At 34.5% G+C, this 13,170-nt stretch overlaps 1 protein-coding gene across 3 annotated transcripts in view; it reads right to left on the bottom strand.

The window, feature by feature from the left end:
- Positions 1 to 230: 230 nt before the first annotated feature.
- LOC128694140 (alpha-tubulin N-acetyltransferase) overlaps positions 231 to 13,170 on the bottom strand; it is a 70,600-nt gene continuing 57,660 nt past the window's right edge. For all 3 annotated transcript variants that reach the window (XM_070093653.1, XM_070093654.1, XM_070093655.1), the window contains one exon: positions 231 to 4,799. In XM_070093653.1, the coding sequence (XP_069949754.1) occupies positions 4,645 to 4,799 (155 nt within the window). In that variant the 3' untranslated portion in view covers positions 231 to 4,644. The remainder of the gene's footprint in view (positions 4,800 to 13,170) is intronic.

Genomic DNA, 13,170 nt, shown 5'->3' with positions numbered 1-13,170 from the left:
CAGATCAACACCACACCTGATTTTATGGGTCTCCATGTACAGCAATGGCCCCACTGACCAGTGCAACCTATGGTATGACCAACTAGGTCATTTTTCCAAGCATGAAAAGATGACTGCTGTCAAGGAAATCTTCTGGAAAGATTCCAAGATTCTACAAGAAGCCACATTTAAGGGAGCAGACTTCTTATAGATAAAAATAGCATCAATGGATATGACAATGAAAATTATCATTTATGTTAATATTTATTACTTGGCAATGGTAACACTTAAAAGAAGTATTTAGGTTAAAGCTTTAGTTAAAATAACCAAATAAACAAATCATATATAAAACAGCTTGTAACTCTGCATAATTTACAATGATATACAACTATAATCAATGACAACAGTAATGTCACAGATAAGATATACATAACTTCAAACTGAGTCTGGTTTTCCTACTATGAAGCTTCAGTTTTTACTGACTGGACACAGTACAAGTTACTCTACACTCTGGAGCAGCAGGCCATCATTAAACAAAAATCATTAGGCAAATCTTAGCAATAAAGCCATTTCTTCACTGTTGTACAATATTAGGGAATGAGATTCTGGAAATATAAAAAAGGAAAATTTTGAAATAATTTTGTAAGTTAAATAGCTAGTTTAGTCTTAAAGATTAGAAAGAACAGTGCAAGACAGCAATATTCTAAATGTTCACTTACACTCTGAACAGTATTGTTGTAAGTACAGTACATTATACAAAAGAGTGGCAACTTTGCACCAAGTGTAAATATACATTAAAATTATCAAGTATAAAAACATATAGAAATTATGTGACTAAACTTAAAAACTATCACATCTGTACTATTTTTAGTTTCTCATAAACAGCAAGATGCCCATAATTAGTCATGTTTTCCATATGAAGTACCAAATTTAATACTCATCTGTATAAACACACACCATAGATGCAACGCTAAAATGTTTTCACAGATAAAAATTATTTTAGATACGTGTATAGAGTTCAAAGGCATTTTTGAGATTATTTTATTTCTAAAAAAAAAAAAAAAAAATATATATATATATATATATATATATATTGTAATAAAAAATTCAATTTTAACAAAATAACCTAAAGAAATAATTTTTAAAGACCTAATTACAAAAAACCACTACAGTACATTATCAAATAACTTTGTGCATCATATTGTGCCCATCACTGAAACCTGTCAGCCCTGAATGACCCAAATGGATTCAGTGCAAAATAGTGATTATTTAAACTTGTGTGAAACACTGCTTAACATACACAGATGATGCAATGCAAATATTACATACTTAATAAATTAGTTAAAACATTGTAACAAAATAAATAGTAAGCACATATAAATATAAGTGTAAAGCTCTTTTGCAATACTCCCACAGTCGGGGAAAATCAATTCCATTCTTTTCAATTACAAAGCTATAACATACAACAAAGTAAAACATGTCTTGTGGAGCACTAAGAGCCAAAGCTTGCCATCATCTACTTAAAATCTTCAGTGTTGCTGTCTATCATGATACATCCCAAACATAATATATGAGGTCAAACTTGTACAAGTATTTAAACAAATTCAGTTTGTGTACATCCCTGGAATAATGACAATGTCAACATTTGGTTCTACAATTCTGGAAGCATCAAGCATCAGTTCAAAGCTCTTCCATACCAGAGAAATTGTCATGTAGAGCTTGAATATTAGGAGTGAGTGTGTGTATCAACACATAAAAGTTCACTAGATTTTCAATCATGTACCTTATACATAAAAGTCATTGTAACTGTAGACTTAAGTATACTACAAAACATGTCTGAGTTTACCAACATACACATTAACCTATACCATTTTATACAGTAATGCCATATTCCTAGTAGGACTCAAAATAATAAATATGAATTTAACAGTGTGGAGTAGATGCTAAAGACTAACAGTAAATGATAAAATACACAGAAGGTACATCACATGTATAGCTGCAAGAACAAAAAATATTTCACAATACTGTATACACTGGTGGAGGACACTGAAATGAGAATGCTTGAAAAATTACCAAGATGAACCATGAGAAGTGTCTACATTCACATCTTCTCTTCATGACAGTTTTTGGAGGTTCTATAATCCTCCAACAACACATTATATATAATATAAAAAATGTGTAACAGCTGATTAAAAAGTTTTTCCTTTCTGCAGAATAAGTAAAAAACTAAATTATGGAAAAATTATTACAGTAATAAATTAGCTGCTGAATGTAGCACTATTACCACTATGAATATGGTCATTATACCTTAATATAAGCAATGCATTATTCAGCATGAAACTGGACAACAGTCTTACCAAGCTGGAAGATGTGTTATTATCCCACACCACACACGGAATCTTTGTGTGCTCAAAAGCAAAGCAACCTTAAAAACTGTTACTGTTCTTTTTTATAAATCCGGGTCAAAAGTAAATTCCCATTTAAATTTTCACATAGAATAAAGCAATGTATACAAAGACTTAACATGAAAATATCAAAGGGACATGATATTCAAACTTACTAAAGCAAATGTACAGTACCAAGAGATATATTGTACATCACCCACTTAAATTCCCTCTATGACCAATCTGCACATTCCCTGTGCAACTCTCTCCCTAAAACAAATTTGTAAAATGAATTTACAGCAACAACTAAAATAAGTAATGTGCACACCCTAGTCCTACGTAAACTTGGAAATACGAGTTCAAATGAGTTTTCCTAATATATGAAAGTACAAGGCCTTCCTCTCCTGTATGAATCCAGGAGAGTTTTAATTAAACTTATATAATGTACCTAGCAGCCAGATGCTTGCTGTTAGGTTTAATAAATTCAAAAATAATATCCTCTAACAATGCTAAATGCTTAGTATATTAAAAACTTATTGTACAAGATATAATGTGCAGGTTATGCACCAGCCACATTAGCTATTAATATACTGCATTAATTTAAGAATTAAGTTGTCACAATAAGGCAGAAACTGGAAGTTTACCAATCCTTATAGACAAAAAGACTACACCATGCTAAAGAATTGCAAAAAGTGAAAATTTAAGGCAATTGATAGTGATAATTATCTGCTATCATTTATGAAACTAAGTTTTTTGCTTCTAAATGCTCTAAACAGCAACATGTTACAGATGGAAACCCTTTTTTCTTTTCTTTCTTCTGAGCTCCTAGAATCATGGGAAATATTTTGATAATTGCAGTCATACAAAATGTTGGAGAATAATGTTCGAGATGTGTACTCACAAATTTTTGAATATGGCAGTTTTGCTGGACATTAAGGTAATTTTTCCACTTACCACAGTGTGTAAGCACTATAATGTACTTGCAATACCACCCATCTATCTATCAGCCATATTCCATACCTAATTAACTGATGTGGAATTGATGTACCTGTCTTAAATTTATTCCATTCCCAATTAAGCGAGATAAAAATAGGTGTACCTAATGCATAATCTTATTCAGTTCCATATGAATGAGTATGAAATAAGTGTACAGTACCTAACTATTAACCTTATTCTAGTCCCAATCAACTGAGATGGAATAGGTATAACAAGTCACTAAATCCACAGGTTTACGATATATTTACATTTCCTGTAATTCCTCTCAATCCTATACCTCTATCAATTCAATGATGGTACTAGATTTCTAACAAATCAAATACCACAGTATTTAGGCACAGTAATCATTACACAACTTAACTAACCCCCACAAAGTACAAGTTTCTTTGGTAGCATCCTTGAGTCATTAACTTCTTAAGAGAGATTATCAGATACAATGGAAATTCTAGATCTCTCAAAATGCCATTGTAATGCATAGTGAAATAAAAAATATTGCAATATGTAAAGCTTAAGTCTGACACAAGACCTTCTAAAATTGTAATACTGGATATATCCTGAACACTTGCAGTGAAGACTTACAGGCTTAAAAAGCTTAGCTACATTTCAGCTTTATATTTTCTATCTATTTGTCTGTTTATCACACTCCATTTCCAGCTGAATTAGATTGAGGTTACTTAGCTGCTAAGTTCATATTTTCTTTAAAATTACAATTTATAAGCATATTCAAAACATTAATCAAAACAAATTTATTCATGAGAATTTAAGGAAAAAATTATCTGAAAATATATAGTAGAGTATATAGTTTTTCTTGTTTAAGATCATATTGGAAATATTTTATAACATCAAACTTTTCACTCAATTTCAATGCACAATCTGAAATCACAACCTTGAGTGCACTTCTCCATGAAATTTACTATGAAAGAGTAACATCACAAAATATAGTTAAACTTTACAAATAATTCCTGTAAATATAGCTATGTAAAATTTTATCAGTTCCACTGTAAATTTAATATAAATTATGTAAATTATAAAAATACTCCACCTAAAGTAAAAAATATCTTGCCTAATAAAAAACATCTACAGTATTTGTGTGCACATAAAAAGTAGGCAGGAATGCAAGTTGTAGCCACCACTTGAAGATTAGCTGCAGTGTTTAGCAGGTGAATGGGAATGCTGGTGTTTAGACTGCTGGCCACCTGGGTTTACAGACATTCCCGACAGCCCTAGCAGCATATAGGCTCTCTTGTTAGGTGGTGTAGACAAGAAGCGCTTAGTTCATGCATCATTACCATAAGGCATGGTGATGGAATTTCAAGTGTCCATGAACAGAATCATTTTCTTGTAAGACGCCAGTCATGGTGGATCGTGAGGGTGATGCCATACGCTCTGCTAATGTTGCTGAAGGATGTGACACACTATCCCGCCACTGACTTGTCTTGCCTGTTATCAATTCAAATAATAAACAATTACAATAAAGTACTGTAATAATAACTTAAAACAGTTTCATAATTCATCAAAGTACACCACCGATTTTCTGGCATGCTTGGTTTCAAAGCCTTGCCAGAATACTGATTTTGCCAGACCAAAAGAGGTCACGAAATAATAATTCAACAGTACACTTCTGACCCCCTTTACCCATTATATTCATAAGTGTATGCTCACTTCATGCATGTATAGAACTCATTTGTTTGGTAGAAATTGGTCAAGACTCATAGATGTAATATTTACATTTTAGATGACCCTTTCCACTGTTTCTCATGTAGATCTAACTAACTGATGCCAGTGTCACTCATGTAGATCAATGTTTTAAGCATAGCACCCTCAAATATGATGCGAGTGGTAAATTTTGGCCATAAGAAAATGGATCTGTGTGGTGTGTGCACAGTATTTAAAAAAAAAACCTGCTCTATGCAGTGCATGATGGGAAAAGTAAGCCTCTAAGCTTGCGTTTGGTTTAACCCTTTCAGGGTTTCGGCCGTACTAGTACGGCTTACGCACCAGGGTTTTTGATGTACTAGTACGCCTAAATTCTAGCGCCCTCAAATTTAGTAAGAGAAAGCTGGTAGGCCTACATATGAAAGAATGGGTCTATGTGGTCAGTGTGCATGGTATAAAAAAAATCCTGCAGCACACAGTGCGTAATGAGAAAAAAAACTTTCTCCGTGTTTTTGGATTAAAACAGCGACTTTGCACTGTATTTTCATATGGTATTTATTGTTGTATTCTAGTTTTCCTGGTCTCATTTTATAGAATGGAAGACATATTACAGAAATTGAGATGATTTTGACTGGTTTTACAAAGAAAACTACCTTGAAATTGCGCTCAAAATAGCAGAAATGTTCAATTTTTACCAAAGTTCAAAAGTAAACAAATCATGCTATGCATCTAATACACGTCAACTGGTGAGTCTAATATTCTTTCACAAGTGCGCTGATATTATTTATACCATTTCTACACTAATACAGTAGTCTGCATAACAGTAAATCTATTTTTTTGTGAGAATAAAAATTCAAAGTGGAAAGCAAAAGAATGTAAGAGGGGCATGGGGACGTGACTAATGAACAGAGGAAATGCTATTTTAGTGCCAGGAATGTCTTTGTTTATTCTGGACCCTATTCAGAAATTGGCATCTTTTGAAATTTGTGTGAAATTGGCAAAATTGCTAAATTCTGACCACTGTATTGGATAGTTGAAATCGGTAAATGGGTGGTTTTTTGTACTCATTCGATAGAAAAAACGGAGTTCTAGCGAAATAGTTATGATTTCTGTCGACAAGTACACTGGAATTGGCCGAAAATAGGGCTCAAAGTGGGCAAAATCGCCGATGCGTAAACATTGTCGAGACCGCTAACTTCGCGAGAGCATAATTCCGTAAGTTTTCCATTAAATTTCATACTTTTGGTGTCATTATGATCAGGAAAAAGATTCTCTATCTTTACATAAGAAAAAATTATTATTATTATTTTTTTTAAATTTGGCCAACCCTGAGAACAAGTCTCTGAGAGGGCCTGTCGACCCTGAAAGGGTTAAAATAGCAACCGAGGTGTTTTCTAAAATAGTTTATATAATTTTACTAGCCATTTTTTCATATCAATTGAAGAGATGATTTTGATCAGTTTCAGGACAATAAATAGTTAGAAATAAGACTCAAAATAGCAGAATTAGTATTTTTAAATTTTCCTGAGGAAGAGTAGAGGCCCCACCCATGGTCTGTTTATGGGTTTTTAGTAGGTCTGCTCCTATTAATGGGACACGCTAAACCACATGTAGTTATACTATTATCTGAGAAATAGAGTAAAACTTCTATTTTTTTTTTTTGATGGATTCAAAATGGAAGGCAAGTGAAATATAGGAGAGGCCTGGGAACATAATTAATGCACTGAGGATAGGTTGCCTTAGTGACTGCAATGCACTCAGTGTTTATTTTCAAATGTTTTTAAACCTGAATTTGTTGAATTTTGTGTAAAATTGGCCAAATTACTGTTAGGTTTTTTGTACTCATTTAACAGAACAGAAGGCATACTGAAGAAACAGCTAAGAATTTGGTTGAATTGAGTAGTGGAAATGTCTTAAAATAGGACTCAAAGTGAGCAAAATCACCAATGCATAAATTGCACCCAGATCACCAACTTTGCACCTGCATAATTCTCTAAGTTTTCAATCAAATTTCATATTTTTTTGCATCATTACTTTCAGAAAATGATTCTCTAATGGGAGCAAAAACAATAACTTGTCAAACACATACTTCCCTTAAGCTTTACTCAGGTAAGCTTTACTTAAGCAAGTGTTTTTATTTAGTGCCCTCTCATAATTTTGTCTAGACTGAAAGGTGCCAGACCATCCAATGCTGGAAAATCAGTGTTGTACCTGTACCATCTGTAGAACTCCATTTGTTCTATCAACTAAATATACAAGAAACTGCCCATTTACCGATTTCAACTACCCAATAAAGTGGTCAGAAATTAGCAATTTGGCCAATTTCACACAAATTTCAAAAGATGCTAATTTCAAAATAGGGTTCAGAATAAACAAGACAGACATTCCTGGCACTAAAATAACATTTTCTCTTTTCATTAGTCACATCTCCAGGCCCCTCTTATATTACTCTTGCTTTCCATTTTGAATTTTTATTCTCACAAAAAAATAGATTTACTGTTATGCAGACTATTGCATTATTGTAAAAATGGTATAAATAATATCAGCACACTTGTGAAAGAATATCAGGCTCACCAGTTGATGTGAATTGGATGCGTGGCGTGATCTGTTTACTCCTGAAGATCAGCAAAAATCAAACATTTCCACTACTTTGAGCTCAATTTCAAGGTACTATCCATCATGAAACCAATCAAAATTGTCTCTATTTCTGTAATATATCTTCCATTCCATCAAATGAGACCAAGGAAATGAGAATACAACTATAAATACCATATGAAAATACACTGAAAAATTGTTTTCAACTAAAAACACGGTCAGTTTTTTTTTTTATCTCATTATGTACTGTGTGCTGCAGGATTTTTTTTATACTGCACACACTGACCACAAAGACCCATTCTTCCATATGTAGGCCTACCAGCTTTCTTCCACCAGATCTGAAGGTGCTAGAATTTTGGCGTATAAATACGACTGACACTGAAAGGGTTATGTAGTAAAAACTCAAACATCCAAAGCAAATATTCCATTTAGGCACTTTAAATAACCACAGCTGCAGTACCCTAATGAACCTTCCCTGTTTATAAGCCTAGATTAAGCCAGTATCTTTGCTACACATGTATACACTACTTAAAATATTAATTTTACAATTGTGTGCTGATACTGTATCTGTGATGATAAAACAGCCATTAGAAGTGTTGAAGGAATTTTAATACAGGAAACTATGCAAATGTTGGTATTCGTTTTAGTCTTCCATTGCCACAGTTTCTGTTACATCAAGTGATCAATTTGGATACAAGTATCATATATAGAAACATTTTTAATAAGTTTTAGTACTGTCTGTATATACTATACAGCTCAGTGCACGTTTTTCATACTAAAAAAAAAAAAAAAAAAAAAGCACCGTACTGTATATTGTAACAAATGCCTTAAGAGTAGCATCTAGAAAAATTATCTTAAAATTCCCAGTTTTCTTGAAATTTTAACCCACTACACTGCTATCAAGTGATCATGCAAATAAAATTAGATTACAAAGGAATTTTATGGGTGGGATAATAAGGGAACAAATATAAAATTATTTTGGTATGAACATATAAGTATGATGAGACTAGATTACATAGTTTTGAATAGCTGGATATAAGTATGTACATCATAATGTCAATAAAATGTACATACTGTATTAGATCGTAACAGTATAACAGTTGCTATTTACTTCCTAAAATTCTTGACAATATAACTAATGTGAAAAAATTCTAAAGAAAATCCCTATTTACACACCGGTGATAGCTAGCTAGCAACCACCCAGGGAGGTACTATCGTCCTGCCAAGTGAGTGCCTGTAACTGTTTTACATGATGATAGGATTGCTGGTGTCTTTTGTCTGTCTCATAAATATGCAAGATTACAGGTACGTCTTGCTACTTCTACTTACACTTAGGTCACACTACACATATATATACACATTTATACACACTTATCTGTGTTTTCTTTGATTTTATCTTAATAGTTCTTGTTCTTATTACTTTTCCTTTTATATCCATGGGGAAGTGGAATAAGAATCTTTCCTCCATAAGCCATGCATGTTGTAAAAGTCAACTAAAATGCCAGGGACAATGGGCTAGTAACCCTTTTTCCTGTACAGATTACTAAAAATAAGAAGAAAACTGTCAAAGTGGGATGTCTGAATGTGCATGGGTAAAAATGTGGGTAAAAATGTTGTGGAGGGAGCAGTAGGTAAATCTGGGGTGCCAGGGGTAAATGAAAATGAGGAGCCTTTAATTGAGCTATGTGTAGAAAGAGGTTTGGTAATAAGTAATACATATTTTATGAAAAAGAGGAAAAATAAATATACAAGGCATGATATAGCACGTAATGAAAGTAGTTTGTTATATTACATATTGGTTGATGGGTAGGCTTCAGGATGTACATGTTTATAGAGGGGCAACTGATATATCGGATCATTACTAGTTGTAGCTACAGTTAGAGTAAGAAGTAGATGGGACAAAAGGAAAATGGCAACAACAAGCAAGTGGGAGGTGAAAGTGTATAAACTAAGGGAGAAGGAAGTTCGGGCGAGATATAAGCAACTATTGGCAGAAAGGTGGGCTAGTGCAAGTATGAGTAGTGGGGGGGTTGAAGAGGTTTGGAATAGTTTTAAAAATGCAGTATTAGAATGTGGGGGCAGAAGTTTGTAGCTATAAGAGGGTGGGTACAGGAGGAAAGAGGAGTGATTGGTGGAATGATGAGGTAAAGGGTGTTATAAAAGAGAAAAATGTAGCTTATGAGAGTATTTTACAAAGCAGAAGTGTTACAAGAAGAGCAGAGTATATGAAGAGTAAAAGAAAGGTGAAGAGAGTGGTGAGAGAGTGTAAAAGGAGAGCAGATGATAGAGTGGGAGAGGCACTGTCAAGAAATTTTGATGAAAATAAGAAAAAATTTTGGAGTGAGATAAACAAGTTAAGAAAGCCTAAGGAACGAATGGAGTTGTCAGTTAAAAACAGAGTAGGGAATTTAGTAGATGCGGAGATGGAGGTATTGGGTAGATGGCGGGAATATTTTGAAGAATTTTTAAATGTCGAAGAAGAAAGGGAGGCAGTAATTTCATGCACTGGCCAGGAAGGTATACCATCTTTTAGGAGTGAAGAAGAGCAGGATGTAAGTGTGGGGGAGGTGCGCAAAGCATTATGTAGAATAAAAGGGGGTAAGCAGCTGGAACTGACGGGATCATGACAGAAATGTTAAAAGCAGGGGGGGATATAGTGTTAGAGTGGTTGGTACTTTTGTTTAATAAATGTATGAAAGAGGGGAGGGTACCTAGGGATTGGCAGAGAGCATGTATAGTCCCTTTATATAAAGGGAAAAGGGACAAAAGAGATTGTAAAAATTATAGAGGAATAAGTTTACTGAGTATACCAGGAAAAGTGTACGGTAGGGTTATAATTGAAAGAATTAGAGGTAAGACAGAATGTAGGGTTGCGGATGAGCAAGGAGGTTTCAGAGTGGGTAGGGGATGTGTAGATCAAGTGTTTACATTGAAGCATATATGTGAACAGTATTTAGATAAAGGTAGGGAAGTTTTTATTGCATTTATGGATTTAGAAAAGGCATATGATAGAGTGGATAGAGGAGCAATGTGGCAGATGTTGCAAGTATATGGAATAGGTGGTAAGTTACTAAATGCTGTAAAGAGTTTTTAAGGGGATAGTGAGGCTCAGGTTAGGGTGTGTAGAAGAGAGGGAGACTACTTCCCGGTAAAAGTAGGTCTTAGACAGGGATGTGTAATGTCACCATGGTTGTTTAATTTATTTATAGATGGGGTTGTAAAATAAGTAAATGCTAAGGTGTTTGGGAGAGGGGTGGGATTAAATTATGGGGAATCAAATTCAAAATGGGAATTAACACAGTTACTTTTTGCTGATGATACTGTGCTTATGGGAGATTCTAAAGAAAAATTGTGAAGGTTAGTGGATGAGTTTGGGAATGTGCGTAAAGGTAGAAAGTTGAAAGTGAACATAGAAAAGAGCAAGGTGATGAGGGTATCAAATGATTTAGATAAAGAAAAATTGGATATCAAATTGGGGAGGAGGAGTATGGAAGAAGTGAATGCTTTCAGATACTTGGGAGTTGATGTGTCGGCGGATGGATTTATGAAGGATGAGGTTAATCATAGAATTGATGAGGGAAAAAAGGTGAGTGGTGCATTGAGGTGTATGTGGAGTCAAAAAACATTATCTATGGAGGCAAAGAAGGGAATGTATGAAAGTATAGTAGTACCAACACTCTTATATGGGTGTGAAGCTTGGGTGGTAAATGCAGCAGCAAGGAGACAGTTGGAGGCAGTGGAGATGTCCTGTCTAAGGGCAATGTGTGGTGTAAATATTATGCAGAAAATTCGGAGTGTGGAAATTTGGAAAAGGTGTGGAGTTAATAAAAGTATCAGTCAGAGGGCAGAAGAGGGGTTGTTGAGGTGGTTTGGTCATTTAGAGAGAATGGATCAAAGTAGAATGACATGGAAAGCATATAAATCTATAGGGGAAGAAAGGCGAGGTAGGGGTTGTCCTCGAAAGGGTTGGAGAGAGGGGGTAAAGGAGGTTTTGTGGGCAAGGGGCTTGGACTTCCAGCAAGCGTGCGTGAGCGTGTTAGATAGGAGTGAATGGAGACGAATGGTACTTGGGACCTGATGATCTGTTGGAGTGTGAGCAGGGTAATATTTAGTGAAGGGATTCAGGGAAACCGGTTATTTTCATATAGTCGGACTTGAGTCCTGGAAATGGGAAGTACAATGCCTGCACTTTAAAGGAGGGGTTTGGGATATTGGCAGTTTGGAGGGATATGTTGTGTATCTTTATACGTATATGCTTCTAAACTGTTGTATTCTGAGCACCTCTGCAAAAACAGTGATTATGTGTGAGTGTGGTGAAAGTGTTGAATGATGATAAAAGCATTTTCTGTTTGGGGATTTTCTTTCTTTTTTGGGTCACCCTGCCTCGGTGGGAGACGGCCGACTTGTTGAAAAAAAAAAAAAAAAATACACACACACAAGATATACTTTGGTATGTACAGTAAGATTGGAGAAAATGAGTTGTAAATCCAAAACATCAAGAAATGTGGCAGATTAAATGTCAATCACAAAAACCTGAAGATGTAAAAAAAAAAGTGTCAAGACATTGCATAAAATTCACAAATATTCATTTTCTATGTACCAAATAAAATGTGCTTACAAATGTGTGAACACAATTATCTGTTATTTTTAATCAGATATTTATACTGTGTAAAATTGTGCCAAATATGTACTGTACATACAATGGGACCTTGGCACTCGAACTAAATTGGCTCCAGAACAATGTTCGAACGCCAATCTGTTCGAATATAGAATGAATTTTTCCCAACCAACTTTTTTTTGGTTGGCTGTTATCACTAACCCTCTTAGGCCCCATGGTGATTTATTTATACAAATAAAAAAAATGCGAAGAAACATGAAATAGTTTACAGCAAAGTTCTGGCAGTAGTGTCTGTTTTGCCGAGTGCCGAGCAAACGGTCGACTACCAAGTGATTTGTTTACCGAACAAAGCATTCAAATACCGAATTGTTCGAGTAAGGAGCTGTTCGAGTACCGAGGTTCCACTGTAAAAGTGTAACTGTGATGAGAGTAAAGCAGCATTATCTTGAGCAGTAAATCTTACAGAGTGATTTATCTCCAGCAGCATTCAATATGGATAGGAAAGTTTAATTTTAAAAATAACTATTTGGTGCAGAAAATGCCTACTTGCATCAAGAATATCATGAGATTTTAAACACTACATAAAGATAAGATTTTTATTGCAGACAACATGCCACACAGAACAAGCTTCATGGAATCAATATAAGAAACAAATACTATTTTATATATCCTATTACAGTGGAGAGAAGAAGGGGAGAATTAGGCGAGGGAAAATTAAATGTTTTATGATTAACCGGGCTTTGTTGCAACAGTTACTGGTTTAGCTCTAGCCAGTAGTAATTTTGCTGGAAGCATAGAGATGTTGAAGAGAACACTTAACATCACTCCACCTCTTGCTAAACTACTAAAAGACAAAGCCAGATAAGTACGTGGCATAGCAAGACCCAATTAATCCCTAACCTCACAATTTTAACCATTCTCCACCTAATATTCTCTGACATT

This window comes from Cherax quadricarinatus, chromosome 43 (genome assembly GCF_038502225.1).
Source record: "Cherax quadricarinatus isolate ZL_2023a chromosome 43, ASM3850222v1, whole genome shotgun sequence".
NCBI classification, from domain to species: domain Eukaryota; kingdom Metazoa; phylum Arthropoda; class Malacostraca; order Decapoda; family Parastacidae; genus Cherax; species Cherax quadricarinatus.
Note: the sequence above shows the minus strand (reverse complement) of the source record. Positions and strands in the feature narration are given on the sequence as shown.